Source organism: Panicum virgatum, chromosome 4N, assembly GCF_016808335.1.
Source record: "Panicum virgatum strain AP13 chromosome 4N, P.virgatum_v5, whole genome shotgun sequence".
Classification (NCBI taxonomy): domain Eukaryota; kingdom Viridiplantae; phylum Streptophyta; class Magnoliopsida; order Poales; family Poaceae; genus Panicum; species Panicum virgatum.
In genome coordinates this window covers 7,751,063-7,769,694 of record NC_053148.1, presented here as the reverse complement: position 1 = coordinate 7,769,694, position 18,632 = coordinate 7,751,063, and the positions used below count along the sequence as shown (strand labels likewise).

General features: G+C 45.8%; 2 protein-coding genes across 5 annotated transcripts; one reads left to right on the top strand and one right to left on the bottom strand.

Annotated features, from left to right (window-relative positions):
* Positions 1-3,369: 3,369 nt before the first annotated feature.
* LOC120670642 (protein GET1-like) lies at positions 3,370-6,375 on the bottom strand. Of its 4 annotated transcripts, XM_039950787.1 has the most exons (9): positions 6,070-6,375; positions 5,778-5,857; positions 5,602-5,672; positions 5,250-5,320; positions 5,089-5,170; positions 4,463-4,512; positions 4,318-4,353; positions 4,027-4,108; positions 3,370-3,596 (listed from the first exon to the last, which is right to left on the bottom strand). In XM_039950787.1, the coding sequence occupies exons 1-9, from the start codon at positions 6,148-6,150 to the stop codon at positions 3,592-3,594; spliced, it is 558 nt and encodes a 185-aa protein (XP_039806721.1). In that variant the 5' UTR covers positions 6,151-6,375; the 3' UTR covers positions 3,370-3,591. The 4 variants fall into 4 exon arrangements, with proteins under 4 accessions (XP_039806721.1, XP_039806723.1, XP_039806722.1 ...); XM_039950789.1 differs by lacking the exon at positions 4,318-4,353 and having other exon boundaries at positions 6,070-6,370; XM_039950788.1 differs by lacking the exon at positions 3,370-3,596 and having other exon boundaries at positions 3,918-4,108.
* An 8-nt stretch (positions 6,376-6,383) lies between these two features.
* LOC120670641 lies at positions 6,384-8,335 on the top strand. The gene is made up of 3 exons (XM_039950786.1): positions 6,384-6,591; positions 7,631-7,752; positions 7,825-8,335. Exons 1-3 carry the CDS (start codon positions 6,444-6,446, stop codon positions 8,143-8,145), a joined length of 591 nt encoding a protein of 196 aa, XP_039806720.1. The 5' UTR covers positions 6,384-6,443; the 3' UTR covers positions 8,146-8,335.
* Positions 8,336-18,632: the final 10,297 nt, after the last annotated feature.

Below are 18,632 nucleotides of genomic sequence, written 5' to 3'. Positions count from 1 at the left end.
GTTAATTGCCAACTAACGCCAGCCGCCGCGTTCTACTGCAAGCAGACATAATCGACGATCATGCGACAACTTTCGACCACCATCATAGCCGCGAAAATCTCCACGTGGGCTGAACAGCACCCGTTTAGCTTGACAAGCGGCGAGATTGCCGCCACTGGCTGCGGGCACCCATGACTAACGAAATAGAAATGCTAAGAGCTGAGATGGTTCTCTAGAGGTGACTCCCCCTAGCCGTCACACATCCAGGAACTATACAGGATTTTCACCCAGAGAAACCCATTTAGCAGGCTAGGAGCTCCGACATGATGCCCCAGCAGGGGAATGACGCCATGGGGCGCCCCCGTCATGTCCACTAGCGAGAAAGACGGTAAGAGCTTTCGCCCGGAGTATCTCCTCCTCATGCAACACGCACACAACTCGACACTTATGGAACACAGTCGAGGGAACTCTGCCTCGCCCGACCCCCGATGGGCGGGACCACCTCGCCAACAGCTCAGCCGGTGCGGCACCAACGCCGCTCCTCTGCTCGCCCAACCACGTCCGTCTCCGACCCTGGTCCCGGCACCAGGCCACAACGCCGCCCACGTGTGTCCTCGCCACATCTCCCGCCGCAGTACTAGGGGCCCACACAGGCTTCCGGCAACCCCCCCTCCAGCAGCGGAAGGGAAGGGAAGGGAAGGAGAGGGAGAGGGCGGTGGAGGCGAGGGGCGCGTGCGCCGCCCGTGTCACCCTAGCGAGGGTGACGCAAGGGAGAAGAGCCTAGATTTACCTAGATCTCCGGGTTTTAGTTTTGGAATTGCTAGCATCTCCAAAGGACTAGCCGAATTTTGGCTACTTAACACCAAAATAGCTCTCTAATAGACTAGCTATCCAATTTGCCAAGCTATCCGGCTCTCCAAATCGACCCACTCGCTAGCCAAACTTGACTAGCCAGCCCAAGTAACCAAATTGGCTGGCCAAGTATAGGCCCCACGCGCACAGGGAGAGTTGAATGTAGAGTGGAAAATAGAGAGTCTATTGGAGTGAGGTGCTCAATATGGATTGGAATCTTTATGGAGAGGCAAATAGAGAGTTAAATAAAAAGCTGAGAATGTAGAGTCTCTTGGAGATGCTTACACTCGAGTTCCTCTTCGTCACGCTCGAATTTTTTTTCTAGCTTCTTTCCATCTCTTTTCTTTCTTCACTATCTTTGGTGAGCCAAAACTTTTAGGTCAAGGATCTACCGGTGTCAGGTGGACCTAAAGGGACTGCTTCCAAAAATACACGTCAGCGGGAAAGATGACAACACGAGATAACGTCGTAGAGATCATCTTCCACTAGATGGCGGTGGGAGCATCAAGTTTCAATCGGTTAGCACCGGCGGAAGTGGAGGGTGGCTGCTGAGGCGGTGAGGAAGCTAGCGATTTGATAAGGCATCACCTCTCATGTGGGATTCGGACGGAGATGAGACAGTGGAGGTTTCATTACGGTTATCCGCCTTCAAATGTAGTGACATCAACTTTGTGTCACAAAAATTAAGGAAAAGTCTACTTTGCACCCTTGACCTATCACAAAAATCCGATTATAAACCTTTAACTATGAAATTGGATAATAGAGACCATCCAACTGTTGAAACCGAGCAAATTCGACTTTTTAGGTGGTTTTCTATTTTATGAGAATTTAAACATTCAAATTTAAACAAAAAATTCATAAGTATTTTATTTTAAATAAAAATTGAAATTGGTATGAAAAGTTTTCTACAATGTAACCAATCTATTGGCACGATATTTGTCAGTTATTCAGATCCAATTTTTTATATTCATAATATTTAGTTGCTTGTAGTTAAACATATTATTTTTTAATAATTAATATTCAAATAGAGTAATAATACATAGGTTACATTTGTAGAAAAAAATTGGTACTAGTTTCATATTTTCTAATTTAAAATAAATTAGTTTTTAATTTTGGTTAATTGTATATGTGCCTCTATAATTCTTCCGTATTTGAAGCGTGCCACTACTTTTTGTGTAACTACACCCGTGCCATTACAATTTCACACTTTCTGGAGATATGCCATTACGTACCCATTCCATGTGTTTATGAAAATTTTGGACCAAAATGCCCTCATCTTCAACCTCCTGCGTCCTCGGCGGGTAGGTCTGCGTCCTCGGCTGCCCTACTCGCGCCGCGCCTGCGCTCTCCCGTGGCCAGGGGCCTGTGGCCTCCGTGCCGCCGGCCTAGGTGTGTGCTTCCGCGGCGCTCCACCTTCTCCTGCTCCGCCTCTCACCCTCCTCCCAGTCCCCAACCCCGCACCCAGCAGCAGAGCCAGCGTGGGGACTGGGGGGGCTCAAGCCCCCTACACCAGAAACTCCATGGAAATTAGAGGGAGAAAGGAGGGAGAGGAAGAGAAAAGAGAGAGATGAAGAGGAAAGGAGGGGGGGCTGGAGCAAGGAGAAGGGAGACGAGCCCCTCCACCTCCAATTCCTGCATCCACTCCTGCTCGAACCCGCACCACCACCACCCGATACCATTCGACCCTCTCGTCGCAGGCCACAAGCACCGCTTCTAGGACTGCAAGTGGCAGCGCCGATCCCAGAGGGACCTCTTCGACAGCGAGGACTACATCAACGATGCTGCGCGGTTCAACGTCACACGTTGCGTGGAGTTGTTCCAGTGGATGGACGTCAACCCCTCCTACTTGTGCGACGCCTACCCACGGTGCCCAGGTCATGCCAACCTGCAGCCAGGGGGCCTATGGCCTATGCGCCGCCAGTCTGGGCGCCCAGGTTGTGCGTGCCAAGGCCAGCGGCGCCAAGGCTGGTGGCACGGAGGTCGCACGCCCCCCCCCCCACCCGGGCGTGGGCGGCCGCAGGAGCCAATGGTGGCGCAGGCGCGGAGCGCGTAGGGCGGCCGACGGCGTGAGATATTGAAGATGAGGGTATTTTGGTCAAAATGTTTTTATAAACATATAGAAAGGGTACGTAATGGTATATCTGCAGAAAGTGTGAAAATGTAATGGTATGGGCGTAGTTACACGAGAAATAGTGGTGCGCTTCAAATACTGAAGAATTATAATGGCACAGATCCAATTAATCTAGATCTAATTAATTTTTTTTATTCTTTTAGAAAATTACAAACCACCTTCGAAACCACCCTAAGGGCTAAATTTGACCGATTTTGACAGTTGGATGGTCTTTGTTGTCCGGTTTTGTAGTTGAAGTTTGAAAATTAGATTTTGGGATAGTTTGAGGGTGTACATCGGATTTTTCCCTAAAAATTATACATTAACAAAGTAATCGTTGGTTCTGAACCTAACGAAACAAAATTAACCTTGTAACTTTAAACGCAGGGGGTACTCTTGTGGTGCAAATTGGAAAATCTACACTTAAATTAATCACAATTAGAAATAATACTTTGGGGGCATAAGAATAGCAATATTTTACAGGAAAGGAACAAGCATGATTTAAGGCATGAACTCATTCCATCCCCTTTCTTTCTAAAAGAAAAAAACTAATTCCATCCCCGTGGAAAGTCCGCAAGTGTAGATAGACGGAGTGATCATAAAAAATTACAAAATGAAAAAGACAATAAGAAAAGGGCTATAAGAAGGACCTAAGAGCATCTCCAAGAGTTTGCCATATTTTATTTGGCATATCTTGTGTTTTGCCAACTTCTAAAAAGATATTGCAAGTAAAAAAAGAGCTTATCTCCAACAGTTTGGCATAATTCACTTGTCAAATCCAGATCTAACTTACATCAGGAACCCTGAGAGAGAAACAAAATTATATTTATGCCCTTCCACCTCTTGAAAACTTAAATCAGGAAACCTTCTCTGTTATTTATTTTTTTTTCACCCTCCCACCTGACTAGAAACCACGATGCCAACCGCGCGCCGCGCGCGTATATTTACGCGCTGGAGGCAGGTTTTTCCCAAGTTGCCAAAAATTGCCAAGTCTTTTGTCAAACTGTTGGAGGAGTATTTTTAACGTTTTTGCAAAAAATCAAAGATGACAACTCGATTTGCCAAACTGCTGGAGATGCTCTAAGGATGCAGAAATATGGGCGCAAGTTTCTCACTCAGCAGCTTGCTGACACGAGAGGTCAAAAATAGCCATGGGAGAATCCCAACCTGCATCAGCAAGATGAGGGATTAGTAGTAGATAAAGCTTTTACTTTCCAGCCAGAAAACAAGAAAGGCTGACCCAATCCAAGAAAGCTGAAGAGGGTTAGGGTGTTTGTATCACAACTAACACAAGAGCGTTAAAACTTGTTAGAACTTAGAAGTAAAACTAAGGCATCACTATTTCATATTTTCTAGCCTACCATTTACCTAATTACCTTATAATTGGAGTGACCCGAGAGAGACTTCTCAATCTAAATCGGTAAACAAGAGAATTAAGATTAACATGCATTCGTTCAACCGGGATTTATGTCGAATCAATCTATATACATTGGGGCCCCTTAAAAGTTTGATGAACCTTACCACAACACGGCCTGTAGCAGCATCTACACCTCTCCAGGAAAACAACCTTCCTGTGAATCACTTGCAATTATTAACCTTCAATTCTAGATTATTCTTCATTAAAAGAAAAGGATCCGGTGAAACAAAAAGGATGGAAAAAAAATACTTTTGTTCCCAAGACCCAGATTGTAGAACAACCATGCAAGTACAAAGGAACTAGATTTCTTTAGTGAAAATAAATCCAGAAAATGTCATCATGACAAAACTACAGCAGTGTATAGCATGATAACAGTTACTTAAAGTCATGATCTGAAAATTGTTAACTGCCCTAGCTTTCTGTGGTACTTCTCTGTGAAGACTTTGCAGTTGCTAACAGACCTACTATGGGTTGATTTTAACCTTCTCAAATGCAAGAAATAAGTTAGGGGAAATGGTGAATTATGACGATTATTCTGCTGAAGGAGCGCTTATTTTAGCAACAAAAGTTATCCAACGAATGTCACCAGTACATGAAAGCAAAGGTCATTTTTTTCCCTAGTAGGCAAATGGAGTAATGGAATATCCCCAAGCAGTGAGCAAGCACAGGCATTCAGGCAGATTGCAATGTTTTGGAACAAGATGATATCTGATAAATATCAATAACGTACCGAAGGGCTGGAGAAGGTGCTTAGGAACAGTAGTTACAGGAGTCCTCCAAAACCACAGAATGAGCACACCATAGATTAGAACCTAGTAGGTGGATTTGATGAGACACTCCTGAAGTTATACATACAAATAGGAATGCTACAAAATAAAATTCACGAGTCACCTTGCTGATCAACAAAACTTTGTCATATTGTTCGTGTAAAGATTGCTTCCCTTTAATGTTCAGATCTTGTACTGTAAATTGGACAAAAGAATAGAGTTTTAAACAGTTGTTAATTGCAGCTGTACTTTGGACCAACTATTTCCAAGAATGGATTTTGCCTTGATACCGATATCAGTGAAGGCACCGGGAATCAGGTAATATTAAAGGAAATTTCAGTTTCACTGATGCCAAAGCAAGGCACTGTATCGTTTTCTTAAAAAAATACTGATACATAAAAAAAGGCGAACCAGCACACGAAAAGCTTCAAGAATTCAAATATTTACTAAAGCATTTCCAAGAATTGAACTCTTACTCTTTGCCAGCTCCTTCTCTTTAGCAGCAGCCAATCTCTTGAGTTTTGCCGCCTGCGCAAACGTCGAGGGCCTGCAAACAAATTCCTGGAAGGAATCAGAGATATTGGGAAAAAAGAGAAGAGATATACCAAAATTGCTATAAATCACAGGACACAAGTGTATCCGAATTGCCTACGTGGATAACGCACTAGCCTCCTTGAGAAGTTGCGTGATCTCCATCCGTAGTTTGAGCTGATCATCAGAAATTGATCCCCTCTGGAACAGTGACAGGTCAGGGCAACATTATCGGAACACAACTACTGAAAAGAGACGGAACTGTAGCAAGCAATAGATCCGATGATCGCAGGGGGCATCAGAGTTTCGGTACGGAACGATCTGTTAGCTCCTCAGTCCGCCCAAAATCTAATCTTTTCTTCTCATAAGAATGATGTGGGACAGGGAAAGAAAAGAACATTTGTGGCACCGACCCTTCTTGCAAGATCGAGGACGCACTCGAGCATCTGCACCGCGGAGACAAGGAGGAAGACGAAGATGGCCGCCAGGGACATTGTCGCCGGCAGCGGGATAGACGGCGCGGCGGCGCGGGGGCGGCGGCGGATTGGTCCGGTCGGGTTGGTTCTGTGCTTGCCTCCTCTGCGTGGATACGGGTGCGTTTGGTTGCATGTATCTCCGTGGCTACGCCTGGGTATATCCTGGCCGTTGGTTCTGTAGCCTTTCCGCAGATCGACGGCTCGGATGAAACTATACGTGGATTGTTCATCAGACACCTAGGCTTTGACTGGTCAAAAAGATACCTGGGCTGAACGAATAAGGCCAAGGCGAGCCACCAACCAGATAATCCATGGCGCTCTCGAGCACGGAGGAGAGGAAGACGGCGGCGGAGATCGTCGCCGCGCTGGATCTGCAGCGCCACCCCGACGGAGGCTTCTACCTGGAGACCTTTCGCGACCCCTCCATCTTTCTCCCCACCGCCGCGCTTCCGCCGCGCTGTAAGCTTCACTCGTTTGCCTGCTTTATTGCCTTGTTGCTCTCGTGTTTCCTTTGTTTAGATCTGCTTCTCGCGGCGGATGCAGATATTAGAGAGCGCTAGAAGCCCCTATTGAAATTGGTTCCTTATTATTGTAAGTAGTTGTACATGTCCTCGCTGATGTTTTTCGTGAAGGACTGAAGGGGTGTGAGTTTGGTCGGCTGCGGATTTGTTTCCATAGTTCCGTGTTTCAGAAGTTCAGAGTTAGGAGGTGTTTAGTTAGTGAAAAAGTTTGGGTTTGGCTACTGTAGCACATTTCGTTGTTATTTCACAATTAATGTCCAATCATGGATTAATTAGCATTATTAGATTCATCTCGTAGGAATCAGTTAGACTATATAATTAGTTATTTTTTCAACTGCATTTAATGCTCCATGCATGTGTCCGAAATTTCGATGTGACAGGTACTGCGCAAACTTTTTTGGGAACTAAACGCAGCCTTAGTTTAATTTAGATCAGGAAATGGTGTAAAAGGTGTGGAGTAACAGGTAAATCTGTAAATGCATGATTGTTGATTGCTGCTGAAATAGGTAAATTTTGATCAGGAAATTTAGTCTGATGTTAGAAGATGAAGCAGCTATTGCTGCGCTCAGGGACTCAGGTTCTCCCAAATGATTGGGCCGTGCAAACTGCTGCTATTAGCTTCGAGATGGTTCCTTTTTTTTTTGAGAAAGGGAGAGGGAAAATGTGGTTCCTGGCACTTTGTCTTGCCTGGAAGAACTCTTATTCCTAACTAGCTAACTTCCAAAATTCAGCCATGGCCTCTTGTTAGAGTACTCATGCAAGAGGTGTGTGGATATTTATGACTTAGCAGTTTTTCTGAACGAGAAGATATCCTGAATATGTATCAATGCACTCTTAGCTTATCTGCTTATGGGAGATAGCTTGTCTGATATCCCTGCAGTGTTTCCCAAATATCAAAAGGTTAATACACTCATGGTTAGCCTGGATACTTTGCAGTGTTTTGCAAATTCATAAATTTTGTGTTTCATTTGTTGTAGATAAGGTGGACCGAGCTGTGAGCAGCGCCATCTATTTCCTACTGCCTGCTGGGGAGATTGCTCGGTTGCACCGCATCCCTTGTGCTGAAACCTGGCACTACTACCTAGGAGAGCCTCTCACGGTGTGCAAACTTATCTGAAAAATGACATGTTTGATTCTCTGAGAACGCTGCTCAGATCATCTATTCATCCAGGTATTTGAGGTGCATGATGATGGACAAATCAAGATAACAGTGGTTGGTCCTGATCTACGACAAGGCCAGAGACCACAGTACACGGTTCCTCCAAACGTATGGTTCGGGGCCTTCATGACCTGTGACATTGAGTCCTTTACTGAAGATGGAAGTGTCTTTGTCAAGGCTCCTGGAAGAGACCCTGTGGTGCATTATTCCTTTGTTGGCGTAACCTGTGCTCCAGCGTTCCAGTTTGAGGACAATGAACTGGCAACGCGTGAGGACATGAAAGCTTTGGCTCCAAAGGCTGAAGCTTTCATCAATTACCTTGTACCATCTTAAACTGCCTTGTCCGTGCAAGCAGCTTGTTCTTCATGATGAACTTCATGTACCAACTTGCTCTAGTAGCTACTGAAATTCACTGTATGATATCAAAACGACTTATGACTCAGCGGAATCAGTTCCGTCTGGATTATGGAAGTTGATGTTGCTGCTATGCTCGCACTAGCGCTGAAGACTGAATGTTCATGCATGGTTGGCCATGACTCATTACTTTTGGCAGGTTGGAGTAGTTCCAACTTCACAGCTCCCGTTTCAGGGTAACAATATGATATGTTGGTTGTATTCATTGTGGTGTTGCAACTGCAATCTGAATAGCTGTAAGTATATCAACATGGTACATACTACATATGAACAGAGATTTCGTTTCAATGAAAAGAATCAAGTGATATATATTTTTATCTGCAATGGTAAATCATCTGAGGTGGAAACTACAAAATTGAACATACATAGCACTGATATCCTTTCAGCTATCAATTGTTCTCCTCTGATGTTTGCTTTGCAAAGCCTCGTTTTTCTTATTTTGCTAAGACCTGTCTCCCTAAAGAAACAATTTTTTTAAAAAAAAGGACAAAAAGAAACAACTTGGAAAAGAAAAGTTTTCACTACTAGGTGATTAGGGGGGCAAACGGGGCCTTTCTAATCAGCGCACGCGCACCAGGAAGGCCGCCAACACGCATGATTTCTGACGGGTTACGAGTTTCCTTTAGGAAACTTTTCTCATCTGCAACTTTCTAGTTTTGAAAACTTATATTGTATGTGCATAAATTTTACATATAATTTTTTTTCCAAACAACTTCTCAGCGAATATTTTTTTCAGCACAATTTTCGTGAAAGACAGAATTTGCATAACTTCTTTCCATCAAATTCTAACAAGATACTTTTTAACATAACTTTTCACAACGTACACATACATGCATAACTTTTTTCAAAAAAATTATTGGAAGATTTTTTTTAGTGTACTCCCACGATAAGTTCTCGGGCAACTTCTAAGCATGAGTTCACTATCCAACTTCCCGAGAAATATTATCTGGAAAACTTCTTGCACAACTTCTACGCTTGTTCACTATCCAACTTGCTAAGAAATATTTGTAGCTAATTTTAATGAAACAATTATCAAACAAAAACTTACTAGGAGACAACATAAAAGACAAAAAATACTGAAAAGGGAAAAATATAACACGATTTAACATTCTTGCCTTTTTTTCAAGGACCTTCATGTGTCCATCTTTTTTGTATGCTTGGACCTTCATGATTTAACAAGCAGCATATGTGTAAGGTTTTCAAGATAACTCATCATTCTTGTAGGACTTTGGCAGACCAAAGAGGAGCTTTGCAAGTTTTTTTTTCAAATAAAATTTTCCAAGTAATTAAGCATTAAGAGTGAAAATCATGTCACCAAACCATATCACAAAGTGCATCGGGTAGCTTCGTCTTCCATGATTTCCCCATCTCTTGTACTGTCTTTTGCAGAATGTTCTTAATTGTTTATTTGATGTTTCTGCTTGACCATTGGTTTGGGGGTGATATGGAGTTGCAATGTTGTGCTCTGCACCAAACTCTTTCAGGAAGTTTTGGAAGGTCTTATCAATGAAGTGAGACCCTCCGTCACTTATCACCATCCTTGGTGTTCCAAAATGAGGAAAGATAACCTCGTGGAACATCCTTCGAGCATGCTTGGCATCGGTAGCACGACATGGCATCGCTTCTACCCACTTTGACACATAATCAACTGCCACCGGGATGTATTCGCTGTCATAGGACTTTGGAAAAGGTCCCATGAAATCAATGCCCCAAATGTCAAATAATTCTATCTGGAGGTTGCTCTGTAGGGGCATTGCATCTCTTGCAATGATTCCTCCATGGTGCCGGCATCTTCGGCATTTCCGGATGAAGTCTTTGGTGTCCTTGTACATGGTTGGCTAAAAGAATCCGCTTTGCTAGATCTTGGCCTGAGTACGGTATACACCATAGTGTCCCCCCATATGGTGCTGCATGACATTTCTCAATGATTCTCATTCCTTCGGCTATGGGCACACATCTTCTCAGCAAGTCACCAGAACAAACTCTGTAGAGGTACGGATTGTCCCATAGGTGGCGTCTACTTTCATAGACCAGCTTCTTCATGTTTTCTCCTGGTGGTATATATCCTGCAACCATAAAATTCACAATATTTGCATACCAGGGTGTGAAGTCCGTTAACTTCAACAGCATGTCATCTCGGAGGAAGTCATTTATCGGTAGCTCCTGCAGGTTGGTGAAATGCATACGCGACAAATAATCTGCAACAAAGTTTTCTACTCCCTTTTTATCTTTTATTTCAATATCAAATTCTTGGAGTAGAAGGATTCAACGTATCAAGCGAGGTTTAACATCTTTCTTAGTGAGCAAATATTTCAAAGCAACATGATCGGTGTAAACAACAATCTTTGCTCCTACTAAGTAAGATCTAAACTTGTCGATAGCAAAGACAACGGCAAGGAGCTCTTTTTCAGTGGTAGCCTATTTTAGTTGAGCTCCTATCAAAGTCTTGCTAGCGTAATCAATCGTGTGATGTTTCCTATCCATAGTTTGGCCGAGGACGGACCCTACAGCGTAGTCACTAGCATCACACATGATTTCAAAGGGAAGCATCCAATCTGGGGGCTGGATGATTGGCGCTGAGATGAGTGCCTTCTTGAGAGTATGAAAGGCATCAAGGCACTCATCAGTAAAGTCAAAGGGTGAATCCTTAGCTAAGAGGCTCGTGAGGGGTCTAGTGATGTGAGAAAAGTCTTTGATGAAACGGCGGTAGAACCCAGCATGGCCCAAAAAGCTACGGATTCCCATGACATTAACAGGCGGTGGAAGCTTTTCTATAACTTCAATCTTAGCTCGATCCACCTCTATTCCATGTTCAGAAACAAGGTGCACCTAAGACAATGCCCTCACGGACCATGAAATGACACTTTTCCCAATTAAGTACCAAGTCTTTCTCCGCGCATCGTTGTAAGACCTTATCTAAATTCTCAAGACAATTATCAAAGGTTTTTCCATAGACGGAGGCTTGTGTAGTCGACACACATTCTCCATTTCCCACTCTTTTTGTGTATGAGAATGGAATTAGCGAGCCACTCGGGGTGGTACACCTCCTGGAAGAAGCTGGCATCCAAAAGCCTCGCGATCTCTTCGCCGATGGCCCTCCGCTTCTCTTCGTAGAAACGGCGAAGCCGCTGCTTGACCGGTCACAAATCCGGCTTTATCTTGAGTGAGTGCTCGGCGACTTCCCTGGGAACGCCTGGCATGTCGGAAGGTTTCCAAGCGAACATGTCTTTATTGGCGCGGAGGAAGTCGACAAGCGCGCTTTCCTATTTGGGAGTGAGGTCTGCGCCGACCTTCACCTTCTTGTCCCCAACCCCTGAGGGTCGATGAGGATCTCCTTCACACCCTCAGTGGGCTTGAAGGATCCGTCCTTCCGGTTAGAGTCGGGGGCCTCCTCAGGGACGTCCGCCCTGATGAGCGCAAGCTCCTCGGAGGCAATGACCGCCGAGGCTAATTCGAAGCTATCCACCTTGCACTAGTAGGCGCGCTGGAAGGTCGACCCCACAGTGATGACGTCGTGGGGTCCAGACATCTTCTGCTTGAGGTAGGTGTAGTTGGGGATCACCATGAACTTTGCGTAGCATGGTCGCCCTAAGATGGCATGGTAGGCTCCCTTGAAGCCGACCACCTCGAACGTGAGGGTTTCCCTCCGATAGTTGGTGGAGTCCCCAAACGTTACGGGCAGGTTCATTTGCCCGAGTGGTACCGCTTGCTTTCCCGGCACGACACCGTGGAAAGGAGCCCCCGAGGGTCGGAGGTAGGCTCGGTCAATCCCCATCGCATCGAGGGTGTCGATGTAGAGGATGTTGAGGCTGCTGCCTCCATCCATGAAAACCTTGGACAGGCACTTGGTGCTAATGATCGGGTCAACCACCAGCGGACATCTCCCGGGCTAAGGGACGTTGTTCATATGATCGTCACGATCGAAAGTGATCACGGAGTCTGACCATCAGAGGTAGGCAGGCGTCGCGAGCTCGATCGCAAACACCTCACGGTGCGTGACCTTTTGTTTGCATTTCGACTCGCAAGCAGTTGGCCCGCCGAAAATTATCAGGCACCCGTCAGGCTCATGATAGTTGTCATGCTTCTCATCCCCGTCGACCACTAAGGCCTCGGGCTTCTTCCTGGGCTCGCCCATCTTGGCGTTGCTCGAGAGCCACTTCTTCATCAGACCACAATCCTTGAAGAGATGCTTAACCGGGTAAGCACGGTTGGTGCAGGGCTTCTGAGCAGCTTCTCGAAGAAGTCGGGGGTGTCGCCCGCCGAGGCCTTGCCGGCCTTGCGTTCGGAGGCGGCGACGAAGTTTCCCCCTAGCTTCTTGTTTTTCTTATTCTCTAGGCGGGTGGAGGTGCCTTCGTCGGTGGCTTCAGCGTTCTTTGCTTTGCTGAGCTAGGAGCAATCAAAGTCGCCCCGACTACCTCCTCATCGGAAGTGTGGTTGGTAGCGATGTCGAGGAGCTCCTTGGTGGTCTGAGGGCTCTTGTGTCCGAGCTTGTGGACTAGGGACTCGCAGGTGGTCCCGGAGAGGAATGCGCCTATGAAGTCGGCGTCCGCCATGTTGGGGACGTCATTGCGTTCCTTGGAGAAGCACCAAATCTACTCCCGGAGGGACTCTCCTTCCTTCTGCCAGCATTTCTTGAGGTCCCAAGGGTTCCCTGAGCATTCGTACATTCCCTGGAAGTTACCCACGAAGATCTCCCTCAGATCCATCCAATTGTGGATCCTGCCGGGCGGGAGATGCTCAACCCAGGTGCGGGCCGAGTCAGCCAGGTACAGAGGGAGGTTGCGGATGATGAAGTCATGCCCCTCCACCCAACCGGCTCGGCAGGCAAGACGGTAATCATCAAGCCAGAGGTTGGGGTTCGTCTCCCCGGCGTACTTGGTGATGTTCGTGGGCGGGCTGTACCGCGTGGGTACACGTGCACTACGGATGCCGATGCTGAAAACCCTGGGGCCTAGAGGCTCGGGGCTCGGGCTCCGATCCTCGCTGCTATCGTAGCGGCCACCGCGGTAGGGATGGAACCCACGGTGTACCGGAAGCGCATCACCGTCGTAGTCGGACTCATGACGACGAGCATTGATGCTGTGACGCGTGTCGTGATTCTCGCCAATCGCTGGTGGACGGGGGTGACTGCCCGGCCCCCTTCCTGGCGAAGAGGTGAGCAGTGACGCCCGTCATGCGGCGATGCATTGTTGTCGTTCCGTCTCTGTGGCCGCTGGGGTGGCACGTTCGCTTCCTTTTCCCCGCCGGCCGCAGGGGCGCGGGGTTGCCCTGAGGCGCGTGATGTCGAGAGGTGGCACTTTTCGCCTGTTGGTCTGCCACGGCCTTGAGTTGCTTGCGCATCTGCTCCCGGGCTCGCTTCTCCTTTGGAGTTGCGGGCGCAGGAAGGCCGTCAAGCAGAGCAGCGGCCGCTACCACGTTTTGGCTCGCCCGGCCAAAAAGCGATGGAGCTCCGTCGTCGTTGGCGATCTTCTGGTTGACCTCAGCCACACGGGCGCGAGCCGCTCCCCTGCCAGCACGGCTTGCGAGCTCGCGCTCGATCTCCTGGCACTCATGCCCGAGGTCGTGTCGTGCTTCCTTGAGCACGTTCAGCCGTGCCTGGAGCTCTTCCAAGCATTCCCGAGCTGGACAAGGGGTCCCCTCGCGAGGCGGCGCAGGGGTGCCCGCAAGTATGCGAGCGAGCAGAGGCCCGTGAGACTCCCCCGTGTCCTCCACTTGACCGTCAGGCGTATCGGCGATGAAGCATTCCTGCGACGGATGATGGCTTCTACCGCTTGAAGTTGTACTAGATCCCAGTGTAGACCCCTCCTCAAGGAGGTCGGAAGGCGGTTCCTTGGCATAGTCCGCTACTCCTACGAACTCGTTGGCAGGGCGAACGGCGGGCTCCATCGTGGCACGATGGAGGTAGCGCGCCGCTGCGTTCGGCAATCCGAACGGGTGCGCCTCCGTGGCGTATCCCAGCAAGATGTGTTAGAAGCGACGGCGAACAAAACGATGAAAAATAGAAAGATCAAACCGCAAAAAGACACGAAGATTTAATGTGGAAAACCCCTCCAATGCGAAGGGTAAAAACCACGGGCGCCAGCCAGCAAGAACTTCACTATATCGGGTGTTTGTGTACAACACCTAGCGGCGGCTTACAAGAGGAATAATAGGATTGATATTCTCCGGTGAAGCCTATGGGTTAGATATATAGGAGAGTCACGTGGTCTCCTCAACTTCTACTAGCAATGTGGGATTAAAAGTTTGCACCACATGGGCCTTAATGGGCCAAGCCCAAATTCCAACACTCTCCATCAGAATTTGGATCACAATATAACATACTCCACCTTGAGACAAATTCCTTCTTGTAGCATATCAAAATCATCACCTGAACACAACAAAGAACAGAACTTCTGGCGCAAATAGCCTCTTGGGCTAACTGTCAAACCAACTAAGCTTGAGCAAAGCTCAAACTTAGCTACAGGAACTGGTTTAGTCATCATATCAGCTTGGATTATCATGAGTACTAATCTTGCATACCTTCAATTTACCTTGTGAAATAACATCACGAACATAATGGTACTTGACATCAATATGCTTTGTCCTTTCATGAAACATTTGATCTTTAGTAAGGCAAAATAGCACTTTGACTGTCACAGAATAGATCAATGCAAGAACCAACTCCACACAGCTCAGTAAACAAACCTTTCAGCCAAACTGCCTCCTTGCACGCTTCAGCAATAGCCATATATTCTGCTTCTGTGGTAGACATAGCAACAACAGGCTGCAAAGTAGCCCTTCCAACTCACAGCACAACTGCTAACAGTGAACACATAACCTGTGAGTGACCTGGCCTATCCAAATCAGCAGCATAATCTGAATCCACATAACCAATGAGTCCCTGATCAGTTCTCCCAAACTTCCAAACAAGAATCTGCTGTTCCTCTGAGGTACCTGAAAATCCGACTGAACTGCCTTCCAGTGTTCTTTACCAGGATTAGACATGTATCTGCTAACCAAACTCATAGCATATGATAAATCTGGGCGAGAGCAAACCATGTCATACATCAAAGAACCAACAGCACTAGAATATGAGACTTTTGACATGTATTCAACATCCTCCTCAGAACTAGGGCACTGAGCAGCTGACAATTTAAAGTGAGGGTGCAATAGGAGTACTAACTGGCTTTGAATCATGCATATTGAAACGCTGAAATGAAGAACCTTGTTAAGTAATTATGCTGACTAAGAAATAATAAACCAGATTTTCTGTCTCTAGTTAATCTCATACCTAGAAGTTTCTTAGCAACACCAAGATCCTTCATATCAAATTCACTACTCAACAATTTCTTTACTGTAGTTATTTCTTTTCTGCTCTTGGCAGCAATAAGCATGTCATCAACATATAACAGCAAGTATATAGGTGATTCCTCAACAATCTTAATGTAAACACAGCTATCATATTCAGATCTTTTAAAACCATGTAACAACATAAATGAATCAAAACCTCTTATACCACTGACGAGGAGACTGTTTCAAACCATACAAGGATTTCTTTAATTTGCAAACATAATTCTCTTTGCTGGGCACTATGAAATCCTTCTGGCTGATCCATGTAAATTTCCTCCTCAAGCTCTCCATGTAAAAATGCAGTCTTCACATCTAACTGCTCAAGCTCAAGATCATGCATAGCAACAATACTAAAGAAAGTCCGAATTGAGCTATGCTTCACAACTGGAGAGAACACATCATTATAGTCAACCACCAGGAATCTGACTGAAACCTTTTGCAACTAACCTGCCTTAAATCTATGGAGGGCTCACTAGAAGACAAAACCCTCCTTTCTCTTGAAGACCCATTTGCCAGCGAACAGTCTTCTTTTCTCAGGCAAGCTTTACAATCTCCCATGTGCCATTCTTCTCAAGAGACTGCATCTCCTCATGCATAGCTGAGATCCACTTCTCCTTATCAACTGAATCAATGGCTTTCAGAATTGTTGCTGGCTCACTAGATTCTCCACCTGTTCAGCACAACTCAAAGCATAATAAGTCAGATTACACTCCTCAATTAAACGGTTTGGAGGTCCACAACTCCTCTTTGATCTGCGAAGAGCAATAGGTAAATCTACATCCTCCTCATGCTGCAAATCAGACTGTGAAAACTGGAGGTGAGTGCTGAACAGTATCAGGAACACTATCTGAAACATCATTACCAACAACTTCATTTTTCTGGTCATCCATAAGCTCCACCATGCACACTAACTGTGACTGCAATTTCTCAACTAAAGCATCATCTGTGGACAAACTGTCAGTAAACATCACAGATTCATTGAAAACAACACTTCTGCTCATAAAAGTCTTTCTAGTTTCAGGATTCCACAATTTATATCCTTTGACTTCCCGAACCATAACCAGAAACAGACATTTAATAGCTCTAGGCTCTAATTTTCCATTATCAACATGAGCATAAGCAGTGCAGCCAAAAACTCTCAAGTGTGAATAATCTGCAGGTGTACCAGACCATACCTCAATAGGAGTCTTCTTGTTGAGTGGAATAGAAGGCGATCTGTTGATCAAATAACATGCTGTATTAGCAAGCCTCAAGCCCAAAAACGCTTGTTCATATGGGCATTGGACAGCATGCAACGAGCCTTCGAGATGATAGTCCTGTTCATACGCTCGGCCACACCATTCTGCTGAGGAGTGTATGGTATGGTGTGATGCCTACACAATGCCTTCTTTTCTGCAATAATCATCAAAAGCATCCGAACAGAACTCTCCACCATTATCAGTTCGAAGCACACCTGACCTTCTCTCAGTTTGCCTTTCTATCATAACTTTCCATTCTATAAAAGCAGCAAAAGTATCATCTTTGCTTTTCAGAAAATAAGGCAGACTTCTCTAGAGTAATCATCAATAATGGTATAAGCATATAACGAGCACCACCATATGAAGGCTTACGTGAAGGTACCCCACAATATCAGCATGAAACATAATCAAAGTGTACTCTTTTGGTGGTAATGACAGATGTATTGAATTTGACCCTCTTATGCTTACCCAAATAACCAATGCTCACAGAACTTCTTGCCACTCAGAATGCAGCCATCCAGCAAGGTTTCCTTCATCAATTCTGCCATACCGAAGTTCACTCATGTGTTCCAAGACGCAATATGCCAAAGGTCAGTCTTACTAGGTTCAGCATTAGCAACATTAGCAGCATCGAAACAGACCATTGCAAGTACCAACCTCTGCAGAAGCATTAAATTGGAGGATGTAGATCACCCCGCACAAACATACAAGAGGAATACCTTTAGATACCTTCACAACTGCTCCACCTGAACCGGTGTATTTGAGTCCTTCTTTATCAAGTGTGCTCAAACGAGATCAGATTTCTTCATCCTGGTATGTGCCTTACATTCTTCAGTATGCGAATCATGCCATCATGGGTCTTGATCTGAACAGAGCCAATGCCAATAATCTCACACGGGTTATCATCTCCCATGCGCACAAAATCACCGTTCTGCAAAGACTCATAGGAACTGAACCAATCTCTATTAGTGCAGATATGAAAAGAACATGCAGAATCAAGAATCCACTCATCATGACCAGCAACACAACCAGCAAAGACAACCAAACAATCTGACTCAGAGTTTTCACCAGCAGAAGCAACACTAGCCTTACATCAGATTTATTTTCTTTTCTCCTATTCTGCAATTTCCAGCAATCCTCAATCATATGAGATTTCTTCTTGCAATACTTACAGAATTTCTTCTTGGGACCTTTGGACTGGGAGCGGCCTCTACCGTCATTGCTCTTGCCACGATCGTTGTTATCACTTGAGGATCTTTGCTCTGATCTGCCTCTGACATGCAAAGCGTCGCCCCTAGAGGACGAGCCATCTGTCTGCACCATGCCTTTCATCTTCTCCTTAGACTGGAGTGCCTCACAAACTTCCGCAAGGGTTAGTTCATCACGGCTTAATAGTATGGTGTCACGGAAACTTGCATAAGAACTTGGCAAGAGCATAATAAAAGAAGACCTAAGTCCTCATCTTCATACTTAACCTCCATCGACCCTAGGTCAGCAACGATCTCCTTGAAGACAGATAGGTGACCCATCACCGAATCACCCTCCTGCATCTTAAGCGTGTACAGCTTCACTTCATATGCAATTTACTGGTAAGATCCTTCGACATGCAGATCGATTCCAGTTTTAGCCACAATTCTGCAGCAGTCTTTTCCTGCAGCACTTCTTGTAGATATCATTAGATAGATGAAGCTGAATAAGAGAAGAGCCTTACGGTCCTTGCGCTTCTCCTCATCGGTCCACTCATCCTTCTTTTCCTTCCCGAATTTTTCCAGCGCCTCATCAAGATTATTGGTTTGCGCCAGAATAGCTCTCATCTTGACTTGCCACAGCGAGAACCTT

What these genes read in the sequence shown, in the direction of transcription:
- LOC120670642 (XM_039950787.1), bottom strand. Translation starts at nt 6,150, where the DNA reads ATGTCCCTGGCGGCCATCTTCGTCTTCCTCCTTGTCTCCGCGGTGCAG. An exon ending in TCCTCGATCTTGCAAGAAGG is followed by an intron (nt 5,858 to 6,069) that starts GTCGGTGCCACA and finishes TCACTGTTCCAG; the next exon opens with AGGGGATCAATTTCTGATGA. An exon ending in CGGGTCACTCCAATTATAAG is followed by an intron (nt 4,109 to 4,317) that starts GTAATTAGGTAA and finishes TTGCTGATGCAG; the next exon opens with GTTGGGATTCTCCCATGGCT.
- LOC120670641 (XM_039950786.1), top strand. Translation starts at nt 6,444, where the DNA reads ATGGCGCTCTCGAGCACGGAGGAGAGGAAGACGGCGGCGGAGATCGTC. An exon ending in CGCCGCGCTTCCGCCGCGCT is followed by an intron (nt 6,592 to 7,630) that starts GTAAGCTTCACT and finishes CATTTGTTGTAG; the next exon opens with ATAAGGTGGACCGAGCTGTG. An exon ending in ACCTAGGAGAGCCTCTCACG is followed by an intron (nt 7,753 to 7,824) that starts GTGTGCAAACTT and finishes CTATTCATCCAG; the next exon opens with GTATTTGAGGTGCATGATGA.